Genomic DNA, 13,863 nt, shown 5'->3' on the forward strand with positions numbered 1-13,863 from the left:
GAAAATATTTAATTTTTTGAGTTTAGTATTTGGAATAAAAATTAGTGTGGATATATCTATCTCGTTCTTCTGCTCGTCTCAATATTAATGTTCTTCTTATAACATTTTTAATTTATTTTAGTTTATAAGATACCTTTCAAATTTTATATTAACTTTTCTTGATACTTAGTTTTGTAAATTATCTTTAAAACACATTTAATATTTTTACTCTTCTTTCTTTATAAAAATGGTCAACGTATATTGTATGAAAAATAGAAACATATCAAACAAGTAATTTTTACGTCACTTTAATTATATCATAATAAGTTATAACCAACTTTACAAATTTGAATAAAAGTAATATATATATATATATATATATATATATATATATATATATATATATATATATATATATATATATATATATACGAATACCAGCAAGAAATTAAAAAAAGAAAATCATATTGTGTAATATTTTTAATAGAATATAAATTTCTTTTGTATGAACTTCGCGATTTTTGTACCTTTTCAAGATAAATCAATACTATTTTTCAAATTACTATGGCCTAAAACTAAACATGAATTATATCTCAAAAACTATTCAAAATAAAAATTTAACCAAAGATACAAAAGTTCAACATGTATGTATACAAAATAATAAATAGAATCTTTCGTGAAATGTACAATCGTATCTTATAATCAGTATTCACTATGTTTTTTTTTGTCATGATTTAATCTTAAATTTATTCATCAAATTTTTTGCATACTCATTTCAACAATTTTATAAGAAAGACTACAAAGACGGTTAGATTAGATATAGATATAAAATATGTTTTTTTAAACTTTTTTAAATAACTAATAATTTGACTCTTACGCAATTTACAGTAATTTCCATTCCAATATAAATATTTTGTAGTCTCATTTATAAAAATATTGATAAATAATTGTTTATCTTTCAATATTGAAAAAAGATATCCTAAAGAATTCGGTGTCTATACACGGTTTTAGATAAAGATAATATATTAAATATAAGTATCTGAAAGTATCTGAAAGTCCTTATCATGCTTTAAAACATAAATATCTCTCATAAATTAAAAATAAATATAAATTTGTATTCCTTAAAAAAGAACTATTACATATTTATTTCGAATTAATATATGAAAACAAATCAATGTAACTCTTATTATTTTCATTTTACACTAATTAATAGATAAAACTTATCATATTATATCTAAAAGAAAAAAAATATCTTAATCTCTTTTGTTTAAATGTTAAAAACATTAATGAAAAATATTAAAACTTATCTTGTTTTATCTTATTTGTTTTCTTTCACAGTAATCGTATTATAAATATAAAGATATTATTTCTTTTGTATTATCGTAATATTATAAAGATATTATTTCTTATCTTATCCTAATTTTATCTTATTTGTTTTCTATTATCGTGCAAAATTATCATAGTCCTCTCTCTATAAAATGGTTCTTTGCGACAGGTGGCGTTCTCTAACTGAGAAGAAGAATAGTGACGCGGCAACTTCTGCGAAAATCGAAGCAGCGCCAAAAAGTTTTCTCAAAGGTTTTAATTTAACTCTCTAACCTAACCTCACTCACATTCTCACTCCTAGCTTCTGCTGTTCCTTCCCTCTCTCGTGCGTTTCAACTTTCTTTCGCTGCTTCAGCATGATCGTTTTCTTTATCGATTTTAGAACCTAGGGTTTTTCTTCTTCCTAATCTTTTTTTATTTATTTTTATTTGTTCTACTGTTGCATTTTGCAATTTGTTACACTCATCCACCCGCGGCCACGGTGATTGATGAATGGGGGAGAGAAGGGTGTTATGTTTAAACCCTGAATGGTTATGATTGTTTGGTATATGTTATCATTAGCAATTACACACTCCTTTGATTTGTGTTTTTTTTTTTTTTGTTTCTTTGGGTAGTGTGAGTGGAAAGCAAGGCTCTGGGATGAAGAGGGGTAGGTCATCGTATTCCGACGGGGAAGAGGAGTACGAGTCTGACATTCAGTCAATCTCTGTGTCAAATTACCATCTTGTAGACGATGAGGACAATCCTGTGTCTTTTGCTGTGTTGCCAATTCAATGGAATGATTCTGAGAACTCTGGTGACTGCAAAGAGAAGGTGTTTCTGTACGGGGATGCCGATAGTGGGCTGTTGAAGACTTTCGTGCAAGTGACGGCGTGGCGATTTGATCTTTCCAATGTCAGACCCGAGGTATTCTTGCTGTCAAAGGATGGAAGGTGGATCAACCTTCAGAAGCCTAGAAAGAGTTTTCAAGAAGAAGTAAGGACTGTTTTGGTCACCCTTCACTTCCTCCATAGTGTGAAGAGACGGCATCAAATGTCTGTGGGATCTTTCTGGCAAGACTTCAGCAAGGATAAGGAGTTAATGTATTTTTTCCTCTTCTTAACTTTCTTATTCTGATAATAATGTACATGAAAGTGCATTTCTTGATTGCTTTTTTTCTGAACATGTATATCTAGTTCTTACGGTGTTAAGCCCTCAAAACATGATTTATCGGACCACATGCTTTTGATTGGCGAAGCTTCCAAAAGGGATGCTGTCTTAGCAAAGTCCAAGGTTTGTATTTCCCTTTCTATGTAGTCTTACTGTCAATTCTAGAAATTTTACGTCGTGGGTGCAATATTATTGTATATGTAAAGATTTAATCACTCATTTAATCCCTGTACTTGTCTGAAATCTGAATGAGCTCGTGTTTTGGTCCCTGCTTAAGGTGATCATGTTAAGACTGCTAAAGAGTAAGTAAACTTCACAATATAAAAATTTCTTGCTTATATACACCAATAACACATAGGACCAATGACACCAAGGCCACAACATATTAAATTTCTGTTTTCATTACGAATGAATTAGAAGAAACAAAGTTTGGACATATAAAGACTAACTGGTAACCACACACACTTACACACACACATATATATAAATTTTTGGGGGGTAAGACTCAAGATTATGGATTGATTTTTGTATTGCATTTCATATTAAGGGGATAAATACTAATTATATTAACAAATTGTAAAAAACTCGTGGCTTCCCTCAAATGTGCCCAAGTAGGTCTGTACTTTAGTAGAAATTGCCATGTTAAACACAAATTAAAGAAATAGCTTTTTACTCTCCTTCCTCAACACATATAGAAATGTGTTAAATATGTTTTTGGTCCTTTAACTTTAAGTGAAAATTAAAATTAGTTAAGAGACTAATTCTAATTTTCACTTAAAGTTAAAGGATCAAAAACATATTTAACCTTATGGAAATTAATGATCACAAGTATTGTTTGAGTTTGACAATCTAACCTAGTTATCAATCTTGGTTTCTAGGTATAGATCTCATGATTCTATTTTATTCTATACTTTAATTTGTTTAAGTAAATGATTTAGTTCCATAGATAAACGATAATACATTTTTAAGTAAGCTTTAAATGGAGTGTATCCGTCAAGGAATTACATATTGAGGAAGTTGATTGATGTAATTCACATATGGCACTATGTTTGTGAACCACTTTGACTTCCGCTGTTGATGGGATGAAGAATATATAACAATAACTTGTACCAATTGACTCACTTTTAATTTCATTTTAAGGGGTCTACATAACCCTTCTTTGTTCTTTATATTGGATGATGTATCTATGGGATTTCATGTTTAGGAATAGTTCGTGAAACTGGATTGTAATAACAGTGAACTAGATAAGGTGATTTGGTCTCATATATTGTTCCATCAATAAGAGTTTGCATGCGGCAATGGAATTTTGATTAATTGAGCTCTCTAATTTTCCCTGTTTTCATTATATAAGACTTGTTTACTATTCCCAACATGCTTGCTTCATTTTAATGCATCTGCATGATGACTTATACAGCTTTTGCTCGTGGTTTTGGGGAAACTGAAGAGTCAAAAGCTTCTTAACGAGGTCTGTTTTTACAATCATCAAAGATGATTTCTCTGAGGCATTCAATTCCAGCCTTGCGTATTTTTAATGATTTTTTCTACTTTATTTCAGGAAGTTAATGATTTTGAACTGCCAGGACTTCCTGTTGGTGGAACTGACAGTGATATGACAGATAAATCTAATGAAGAGTCTGATGAAACGGATGCTTTGGATGTTTGTGCACTTTGTGACAATGGTGGTAATGTTATATGGTATGTTAATTTTTCAGATGGGTTAGTTTACTTTAATAATCTGTATCTGTCCTCTTGTGTATCTTCTGGCAGCATACCTTTTGTTACGAATTATTGGAATAGAGATTGTGCATAATAATACTCTATACTGATATGATGTGTAAAGTTTCTATTTACAAAAGTTATGAACTACTTGATCTGTAGAAAATCCAGCATAAGCCAAATCCTGCCAAGATGTAATGAGCCATAATCATAATAAAAAAGGATACAAACAAAATCAGTAACCATTTCTTAAGATTGCTTCCTCATAAGATAACTAATAGATTCTACTATATATTCTAAAGATACTGTTAGGAACCTGATGTTACTATGTATTCTGATAAATTTCTTACAGTAAATTACGTGAAATTTTCATTTGCCTCCGTATTGTGGAATAGTTTTTGAGTTTTTCTTCATAATTTAAAATTATTTAATGTTATTGCAGTTGTGATGGCGTGTGCATGAGATCATTTCATGCTACCGAGGAAGCTGGTAGAGAAAATTGTTGTTTTTCTCTTGGTTTTACCCAGAAGGAAGTTGATGTATGATGGTTCTCTATTGTTTTCCTTTTATAATGTTCTTGTCCTTTTTCATTTCATATAATTGGGAAGAAATTTGTTTGACTGTAGCCATGGAAAAATTATGCAGGAGATCCAGAACTTTTATTGTAAGAATTGTGAATATCGGCAGCACCAATGCTTTGCATGCGGCAAACTGGGGTCTTCTGATAAACTTAACAGTGTAGAGGTATAACAATGGAAATAGCTTTTCTTGCTTACATCATTTATTGTTTTCATGTGGTTGAATGACGTGCCTCCTTGTAATTCTTAGTCAAATTATCGGTTGTTTAATACTTTATATTGACTTGTAGCCACGGTAGTAGAACTGAAATCCAAATAAAAAATTAAGCATGCTCTTTGAATCTTTTACATTTTCCTACCTTTTCTCTTCAACAAATAAAGCAATTTATTTTTGTATTACCCAACCCCAAAAGTAATCTTATTAAGGGATGCTGACATGTCTCTCATTTCCTCACAATGTAGACAATTTATGAAAACTAACCTTGGACATGAGTAGTATTTTATTCATCCCTCTTCTCAATCCAGGCATACCTGTGAGCTACTGAGTCAAACACTTCTCCTGCGTCAATGTCTGTTCTATGTTGTAATGATTATGATTTATTCACTGCAACACCAACAAATCTTGGTAAAAAATGGTTGTTCTGGATCTTCTTTGTAATGCATGGAACTAAGATTTTGGGATTCACCTTTCAGGTTTTTAAATGTACTTCTGCAACCTGTGACCGTTTTTATCATCCACGTTGTGTTGCAAAATTACTTCCCAAGGTGGTTAAGGATGCTACAGAGGAATTTGAGAGAAACATTGCTGATGGGATTCCTTTTACTTGTCCCCTTCATTATTGTTGTGTCTGTAAGGGATTGGAAAATATTATGGATCCTGAGTTGCAGTTTGCTGTTTGTAGACGTTGTCCAAAGGCATATCATCGTAGATGTTTGCCAAGGTGAGTCCTATTTTATTATGTGTTTCTTGTTTTCATTTTATAATTTTAATTGATTCTCAAATTGTTTTTTTCAGAGAAATTAATTCTGAAAACAATGATATACCAAGGGCTTGGGAAGGTCTTCTACCAAAGAACCGCATTCTTATATATTGCTTGTAAGTGTTGTGGACTTTTTAGTTTTTCAGTTTAAACTAGTTAATCCTTGACTATGTTTGACTTTTGCATTGACCAGAAATCATGAGATTGATCCTGAACTTGGAACTCCTGTAAGAGATCATATAAAATTCCCCGAAATGAAAGCCACTGATCAAAAAATTGATACTACTATTGAGCAGAAAAAGCCTTCAACTAAAAAGATAGTTAAGTTGAAGAAAAATATTCACTCAGATAACTCATCTGGCAAAAACACTTCTACAGGATCTAAACTGAGTGCAAAACTGTTTTCTGGCAAAGTTGGTAGCAAGAAGTCATCTGATAAGAGAATTTCTAGTTCAAATATGTCGAAAAAGCCAAACTCAAAAGAAACATCAAGGTGTTTGACTGAAAATAAGATGCCAATTTTGAAGAAATTTGAAATTCCTCACACCGAGCGAACATATAACCAGATTACAGTTGGTAAGGACGAGGGTTCGGAGCAAATTAAACAGGGCAATCAGATAAATAAAGTGAATACTAACTTCCCATCTGTCATGCCTAGTGGAGAGTTGAGGGTTGAATTGCCTCCACTGGATGCTGGTTCGGAAAAGAAGTAAGTCTGTCTTATTTCCTAAATATGATGATATTGAAACTTGAGAGCTGAAGCTGTCATTAAGATAATGTTAAATACTTGTTTACATAAAGATGTTTTCCTCCATTGTAGTTTGTTGGCTTTATTTAAAGAAGCTAGTTCATCCACTAAGTTGGAGAATGTCTTTGAAAAGCACACTCATAGTAATGCGTTGAGAAATGTTTTGGAGAAGACCATTACAACAGAGAAATTGGAAGATTCAGTTAATGTACACAACTTTATACGTTTGTTGCTATGGTTTCCCACTCAGGAATTTTTGGTAAGATTGTTAATTTTGTTGTTTATATGCAGTCTGTTCGAACAGCTTTAAGCATGCTCAGTGGGGGCAGCATCGAGGATGCCAAAGCTGTTTGTGACCCTGATGTTTTGAAACAGATATTTAAGTGGAAGGTGCTTAATGATTTACTTTTTAAATTCTTTTCTAATATTTATAATTATTTTTATTGCAGTAAAAAAGGGAAGGTTAGTTTATAGGTATATTGTAGTAATGATTGGCACATATTGATGTAAAGTGAGTCTGTGTGTCTATAGCTGGTTGGAGTATCATCTACGTTTGAGATTTTGATAGGTGAGCTTTTTATCCATGCCATGGACCAGGCATGGCAGAAGGTCGTAATATTGACATCTCATTACCCTAATAGTACTGATTAAGGACTGGTCTCTTTGAATTTGTTACCTGAGAAAGAAAGTTTCATATATTACTCTTTTTGCATTGTCATTATGGTGGTTTTGATTAGTACTTGTTTAGAGATGTAGATAAATCAGTAAAATTGTCGGTCTGCTTTTGGTCATCGAGGGTTGTGTTATTAAAACTTAATTAAAAGCTTAACACTAATTGATCTAATTATATGACCATTTCATTGATGACATGGTAAGATAGGCTATTGACCATTAGTTTTGACCTTTGATGTATTGTCATTGTTCCTGTTATATTGTATACAATTGATCATGGTCAGAAGTTTTTCCAATAATATCAGGAGATTATTCATTTTAGTAATTTGTAATCACACTTCATTGAGTGAACTTCCTGTAGGATGACCTGAAAATATATCTTGCACCTGGTCTATATGGTAACTGCTATACATCATATGATCAACATTTTACAAATATATCTTGCACCTGTTCATAAAATTCAAATCCTGAGAACTCTATCTTTGTTGGGTGGTAAATGTGCAACTTGAAGAGTTGAGGGAAGATGAAAAGTCTTATATTTTTCACTTAGAAAGCCTAATACAACTTACTACTGTATTTATAGGAGACAGTAGTTCTGAAAAGTAAAAGGGCAGGAAGCCCCTAACAAAAACCTAACATAAATATTAATAATAATAAAGACATTATACTTCAACACTCCCCCTCAAGCTGGAGCATATAGATCATATGCACCAAGCTTGGAACATATAAATTGAATTCTAGGCCCCCTTAGAGATTTGGTCAAAATGTTTGCAAGTTGTTGATTAGAGTTGACAAACTCAGTAACAAGATCCTTTGACAATAACTTCTCTCTAATAAAATGACAATCAATCTCTATGTGTTTTGTTCTTTCATGAAACACTGGATTGGAGGCAATGTGAAGGGCGGCTTGATTGTCACAGTACAATTTCATATGCTCATTTTCACAAAATTTCAACTCTTGAAGGAGTTGTCTAATCCACACAAGTTCACATGTAGTTAGAGCCATAGATCGATACTCAGCTTCAACACTAGATCGAGCAACAACACTTTGTTTCTTACTTTTCCAAGATACAAGGTTCTCTCCAAGTAAAACACAATATCATGTGGTAGATCTTCTGTCAATTGGACAACCAGCCCAATCTGCATCACAATATCCCTCAACTCGAGTGCTTCCCTTGTCCTCATACAACAATCCCTGTCCTGGGTTCCCTTTTACATATTTGAGAATGCGAATCACTGCATTCCATTGATCAACATGTGGATTTTGCATAAATTGACTTAACTCCCACCGGATAAGAAAGATCAAGTCTTGTTATGGTAAGATAAATGAGTTTTCTAACAAGCCTTCTATATCTCTCTGGGTCTTAGAAAAGTTCACCTTTGGTCTTTCATTAACTTTTGATTTGAGTCCATAGGACTATCAATGGGCTTGCAATTTGTCAGGCATGTTTCCTCCAAAATATCAAGAGCATCTTTTCTTTGTGAAATGATGACACCTTCCTTTGATTGTGCCACTTCAATACCAAGGAAATATTTTAGTCGACCCTTATCTTTGGTTTGAAAGTGGTTGAACAGATGATTCTTTAATTGAGCAATTCTAGTGACGTCATTTCTTGTAATGACAATATCATCAACATAGACCATAAGATAAACACATTTATCAGGAGAAGAGTGACTATAAAATACTGAATGATCCGCCTCACATCGTTTCAATCCAAAATTCTGCACAACTCGACTAACCTCTCACACACTCGCACAACAAGCACAGAACAATGAACGAATGATAATGGACGAATGAATCTTTTTTATTGATGGTGATATCTGAATAGACAAAAGTAAACAAGGGTAATTGGGAGCATAACCACTGTCAATTACTTGGGAACATAACCTCCCTCACAGGAGCATAGCTGCTTGTCAACAAACTCAATAATCAAAAGCATAACCCTAACAATAGACTCTAGCTTTATTTATACTAATTGTTTTCGTAGAATATAGCTCTATTTACTATAATTATCTTATACTTAATATTTCCCTAGAATATAGCTTTATTTACTATAATTATCTTATACTGAATATTTCCCTAAGATATAGTTTTATTTACTATAATTAGTACTAAATATTTCCTGCCCATCTTCACTGCTACCAGTTAGGATAGTAACTCTTTAACCGGTCGGCTCAGGTTCCTCGCTGCTTCCCATCGTTCGGCTCGAGCTTTCACCGCCTTCAGCCGTTTGACTCGACTCCTCACCGCCTTCCACCGTTCGGCCTGACCTCTCCTCGTCTTCCACCGTTCGGCCTGACTCCTCACCGTCTTCCTTCGTTCGGCTCGACCTCTCCCCGCCATCCACCGTTCGGTGCCCTTCTTCTTCTCTCATATACCGTCCAACCCCTAACATATTACATTCCATTACCTTTATCCTAACATATGTGTTCTTATGAGGGGTGAGTTGTTGCTGTTAAGTTAGTACTTTATGCCAAAGCCTAACCAATCTTGGAGCTGACCGCTAGTTACCTTTATAATCTAGGAGGTTACCGTTAGTTACCACTAATTTCTTATTAAAGGAAGGGTTAAAAAACAAAGGAACATCTAACCATACTTTTTTACCATGTTCATTGTTTTCATATTTTTTTAAGAAGTGGATTTTAAGTCTAATTTAACCTCACAAAACCGGTTTATATGGTGAGGTTTACATTCACTTATATATTATAAACCGGTCTTATCTCTAGTCGATGTGAGACTTCCAACACACCCCTTCAGGTCGAGGTATAGACATCATCTTAAATGTGAGACTAAACATAAATGGATGGTCCAATAGCGGCCCGATATCGGGTGAAACAATATATCCAGCAAACAACAAATATCGTTAGGATAAGCTATTTTAAGAAGTAGATTTTAAGCCTAACTTAACTTCACAAAACCGGCTTATAAGGTGAGGTTTGTACCCACTTATATATTATAAACTGGCCTTATCTCTAGTCGATGTAGGACTTCCAACAGCTTTCATACCAATTAAATTTAGTTTGCATGCTCTACCTACGAATCCATATTAATAATTGATAGTCTGTATGCTATGATAGTTGTTGTAACTATCTAACTGAAGTCAGTTACATTGAACTGTTAGTTAGATATATAATCCAGTTTGCAAAGAATCTGCTAACTAACACATGTATAGTTAGCAAAGCATGCAATAACAAGCTATTTTTTATGTATAAATACCAACATATGTACTTGAAGCAACTAATGCATTAACTCATTTTCAGTTCATACGATTTTTCTTTTTTTCTCTTTCTCGTTACTGTATTACTTTGTTAAATAGTCATCATACATCTTTCAAGAATTGCTGAAAGAACATTCTTTACATATGCAGATCGCAGATAAACTTCATTGGTATGTTCAGAATGGGGATACGGTAGGTCCCCCCTGTACTTGTGCACTTCATATCAAATATAGCATCTGCATTAGTATCATAAATTGTCAGTAGTTGACCGTTTTATTATCTGAAGCTGAGTGAAGATAAAGTATGAGTTTGCATTCTACCAATTTGTAGTTCCTCTTAGGAGATTTGTCAGCAAACTTTGTTTAATTTTTTTTAGTCAATGATTTATTTAAGGAAACTAAATCTTGCCGTCTTTGACAATTCTCTCTCTGATTGTTGTTATTGGTCTCACTAGTTTTGGTTAGCAAAGGTCTTTGTTAAATTCCATTTTGATTTCCTTTTGATGAATTTTAGGCAATATACTTGAAACCTGTTTTTACATTTCTACTGTTTTACATTAAATTTATTCAGTATGCTTGACTTGTTTTTCTGTCATTTTCATAAAATAAAATAATCTGATTTTCCTCATAAAATGTTCTGTCTGGTGGATGACCATTCATGACATTATTATTCTATTTCTAATTGTTGAAGTTAAATACCTGATTGGCATGGTTAATGATGTTCAGATTGTGAACTTGAGAAGTGGTGCTGATGATTTTAGCATCCTTTTGAAGAAAAGGCTTGAGGAGACTGGGAAGAGATGTTCATACAGAAACTATGATTTACTTCCAACAAAGGTAGATTCTGGTTTGAGTTGGATAGTTAAAGATGAAAGATACATGTTTATTGGGAGAACAATGTTCTGATTATAATAAAATATCATAATTTCACGTAATTTAGTAATTAAAGTTGTTAAACTTTAGTTAAACATTTTGCTCTTGACTATCTTGTTAGTTTAATGTTTGTTTTCTTTTTGTTGTTGTCGATATAGAATGATTTTAGTTTTGAAAGGAAGAAATGGATGACTGTCCAACAAACCGAGTTACCCACAGGGTCACAGTTGGTAAGAAATTTTCAATTCCACGGTAAAGATGTGCATGGATGTCCTTGAAACGAATGCACACGTTAATTTTTTTTTTCTTCTGTACCAGATCATTCGTCTCAGCCCTCCCTTTGGTCATAATGCAGCATTGGCTAACAAGTTTCTAGATAAGGCCCTTGAGTTTAAACCAAAGCTCCTAATTCTTACATTGGCACAAGAGATACAAAGGTAGGACCCTTTCTCAATGGTCTACCGTAGAACTGCCATTTACGTTATTGAAGTTTTTCCGCCTTTTCACCATTGTTTCTTGGTTGTCATTCAGGCTTGATAAGAAGCTATCACGTTATAATCTTATATGGGAGGATAGGAATTTTCTATCAGACACGGTTAGTCTCTCTGTTACCTGCATGCACTCACTCTCAAGATGTGGATCTGCATATAATTTGTAAAAGGCATATTTAACCGATCTCTAACCATCGAATCATGTCACACTACTTGATGATCATGCATGTCAAATTTAAGACCAAATAGAAATTTATTAGTATCTATAAAGTAATTCATAATTTAAAGCACCTTTCATTGAATCACTCTTATAATGAAATATTGAATATTTGTTTACATTTTAAAGGCATATCATAATTCAGAGTAATTCTATGAAGTTTTTATCAACTTTATATGGAGATCCATGTTAACCTAACGGCAGCATTTCCTTTTTTCCCTGTTCCTGGCCTTTTTACGCAGTCAAATGATCTCCCTGGATCAGCTGATGGAAATGACGGACAAATGGATCAAAGGAATGTAAGGCCACCTGTACTCTCTCTCTGGAGCCGCTCTGACTGGACTACAAAACACAAGGTCATAGCCCAACAGAATGCTCATGTGTGCAGCGAGCATAAAGTGTCAACGACAGAAAAATTTAAGTCTAACACGTTGGCTGCTGCTGTTCATGCTACCGGTGGAAATTATGCTGAAAACTCAAAGTTAAAGGATGACGATGAATATCAAGCATCTGTAATTAGTGATGTTCAGAACGGAAGCTACAGAAGCGCATGTTATAATGTTGACGAACATAAAAAGGGCAAGCCTGAGAAGTCAGGAAAGAAGAGAAAACATATTGGCGAATCCAACCCAGCCAAAAGGCAGGCTGTAAATAAAATGGCTAATGGAGTACCTGACCACACTCAACTACCAAATCCAATCAAGAAGACAGGTTCTTCGGATTCTGAACTTCGTACATTCATTAAAAGTGGCAGTTCTGGACATAGTGGACGACCCCAACCTGGATATGGTGGTGGATTGAATGGTTTTGCTGCTGTTCCTAACTATGTATATGCGAGCCAACATTCCTGTGGTTGGCTCGAAGAGTAGTGTTATTATTTTTCTCCTTTTCTTTTGCTCAATCATGTCCCATGCTGTACATACACTGATCAAGGGAACAAGTCTCCGAATAGATTAAGGTTAACTAACAATTTTCAACATTAGGAAACAGGGGTGGCGGGCATATTTGTTGAAGTCATTGTTTAATTTTTGCATACTGTTTCAGTCTTTATTTCGAATAATCTTTTATTCTTTTGTAAAAAAGCCTGCATAAGTTATTTTCAGTTGTGCAGTACATAATATACCCGACTACTTTTTATCTAATGGAAGTTCTTCGATTGTTTAGAACCTTATTTTGGTTGGTAGTAATAGATTCAAATAAATCACATAAGATGAAGAAGAATTGAAATTGTTTATTAAATTTACATTTATTAGATATATTGTGTTTATATTAATTAGGGAAACATAGTTTTTATATTACTTTTACCTATTTATTTGTATTTCGATTTAGTCTACTTTTTTATTATTATAAATATATTATTCTATTTTTATTATTATAAATGTTTTATTATATTTTTGTTATTATAAATATATTATCATGTGTATTTTGTGTATTTTCTAAATAAGGGAAATTAATTTTATATCAAATTTTATTATATTCTTAACATGGTATTTTGAATCTAAAGTTTTTCATAGTTGATATTTGAATTTTGTTTGAATTCATATTGAGAAGATTTTTTTGGTTTTTGTCTTATCAAAAGTTGAAATCTTTGTGGTGAATTTATTGATTTATTAGATTGTAACTTTTTTATTCTTATTTTAATTTTGCATTTTTATGTAATTTTTTTTATTTATGTTAATAGAGAAATCAAATTTATAAATGATCTTGCTCCTTTTTTAGATAGAATTGTATCATTTATGTTGAGGTTGATTCTCATTTTATTTGAGAAAAAATTGTATCTAAAAACATTAAGATTGAGTTCGTCAATCAAATAATCAATTAGTAAATATTGTTATTAAGTCTTTACGCAAACTTAAAATTAATTAAGTTTGTAACAAGTTTAGTTTATAAAATTTATATTTAAGGGAGAATATTAAA

General features: G+C 32.7%; 1 protein-coding gene across 5 annotated transcripts; it reads left to right on the plus strand.

Moving 5' to 3' along the window:
- The first annotated feature begins 1,464 nt into the window (after positions 1 to 1,464).
- LOC108338422 (protein ENHANCED DOWNY MILDEW 2) lies at positions 1,465 to 12,996 on the plus strand. 5 transcript variants are annotated; one of them, XM_017575297.2, is made up of 18 exons: positions 1,465 to 1,557; positions 1,920 to 2,387; positions 2,481 to 2,577; positions 3,869 to 3,919; positions 4,010 to 4,149; positions 4,613 to 4,709; positions 4,816 to 4,914; positions 5,442 to 5,689; positions 5,764 to 5,844; positions 5,922 to 6,437; positions 6,549 to 6,684; positions 6,768 to 6,866; positions 10,517 to 10,558; positions 11,092 to 11,202; positions 11,397 to 11,468; positions 11,557 to 11,675; positions 11,770 to 11,833; positions 12,189 to 12,996. In XM_017575297.2, exons 2-18 carry the CDS (start codon positions 1,945 to 1,947, stop codon positions 12,813 to 12,815), a joined length of 3,042 nt encoding a protein of 1,013 aa, XP_017430786.1. In that variant the 5' UTR covers positions 1,465 to 1,557; positions 1,920 to 1,944; the 3' UTR covers positions 12,816 to 12,996. The 5 variants fall into 5 exon arrangements, with proteins under 5 accessions (XP_017430786.1, XP_017430785.1, XP_017430787.1 ...); XM_017575296.2 differs by lacking the exon at positions 1,465 to 1,557 and adding an exon at positions 1,560 to 1,630; XM_017575295.2 differs by lacking the exon at positions 1,465 to 1,557 and adding an exon at positions 1,582 to 1,695.
- The last annotated feature ends 867 nt before the right edge of the window (positions 12,997 to 13,863 follow it).

This window comes from Vigna angularis, chromosome 7 (assembly GCF_016808095.1).
Source record: "Vigna angularis cultivar LongXiaoDou No.4 chromosome 7, ASM1680809v1, whole genome shotgun sequence".
In the NCBI taxonomy this organism is placed as follows: Eukaryota; Viridiplantae; Streptophyta; class Magnoliopsida; order Fabales; family Fabaceae; genus Vigna; species Vigna angularis.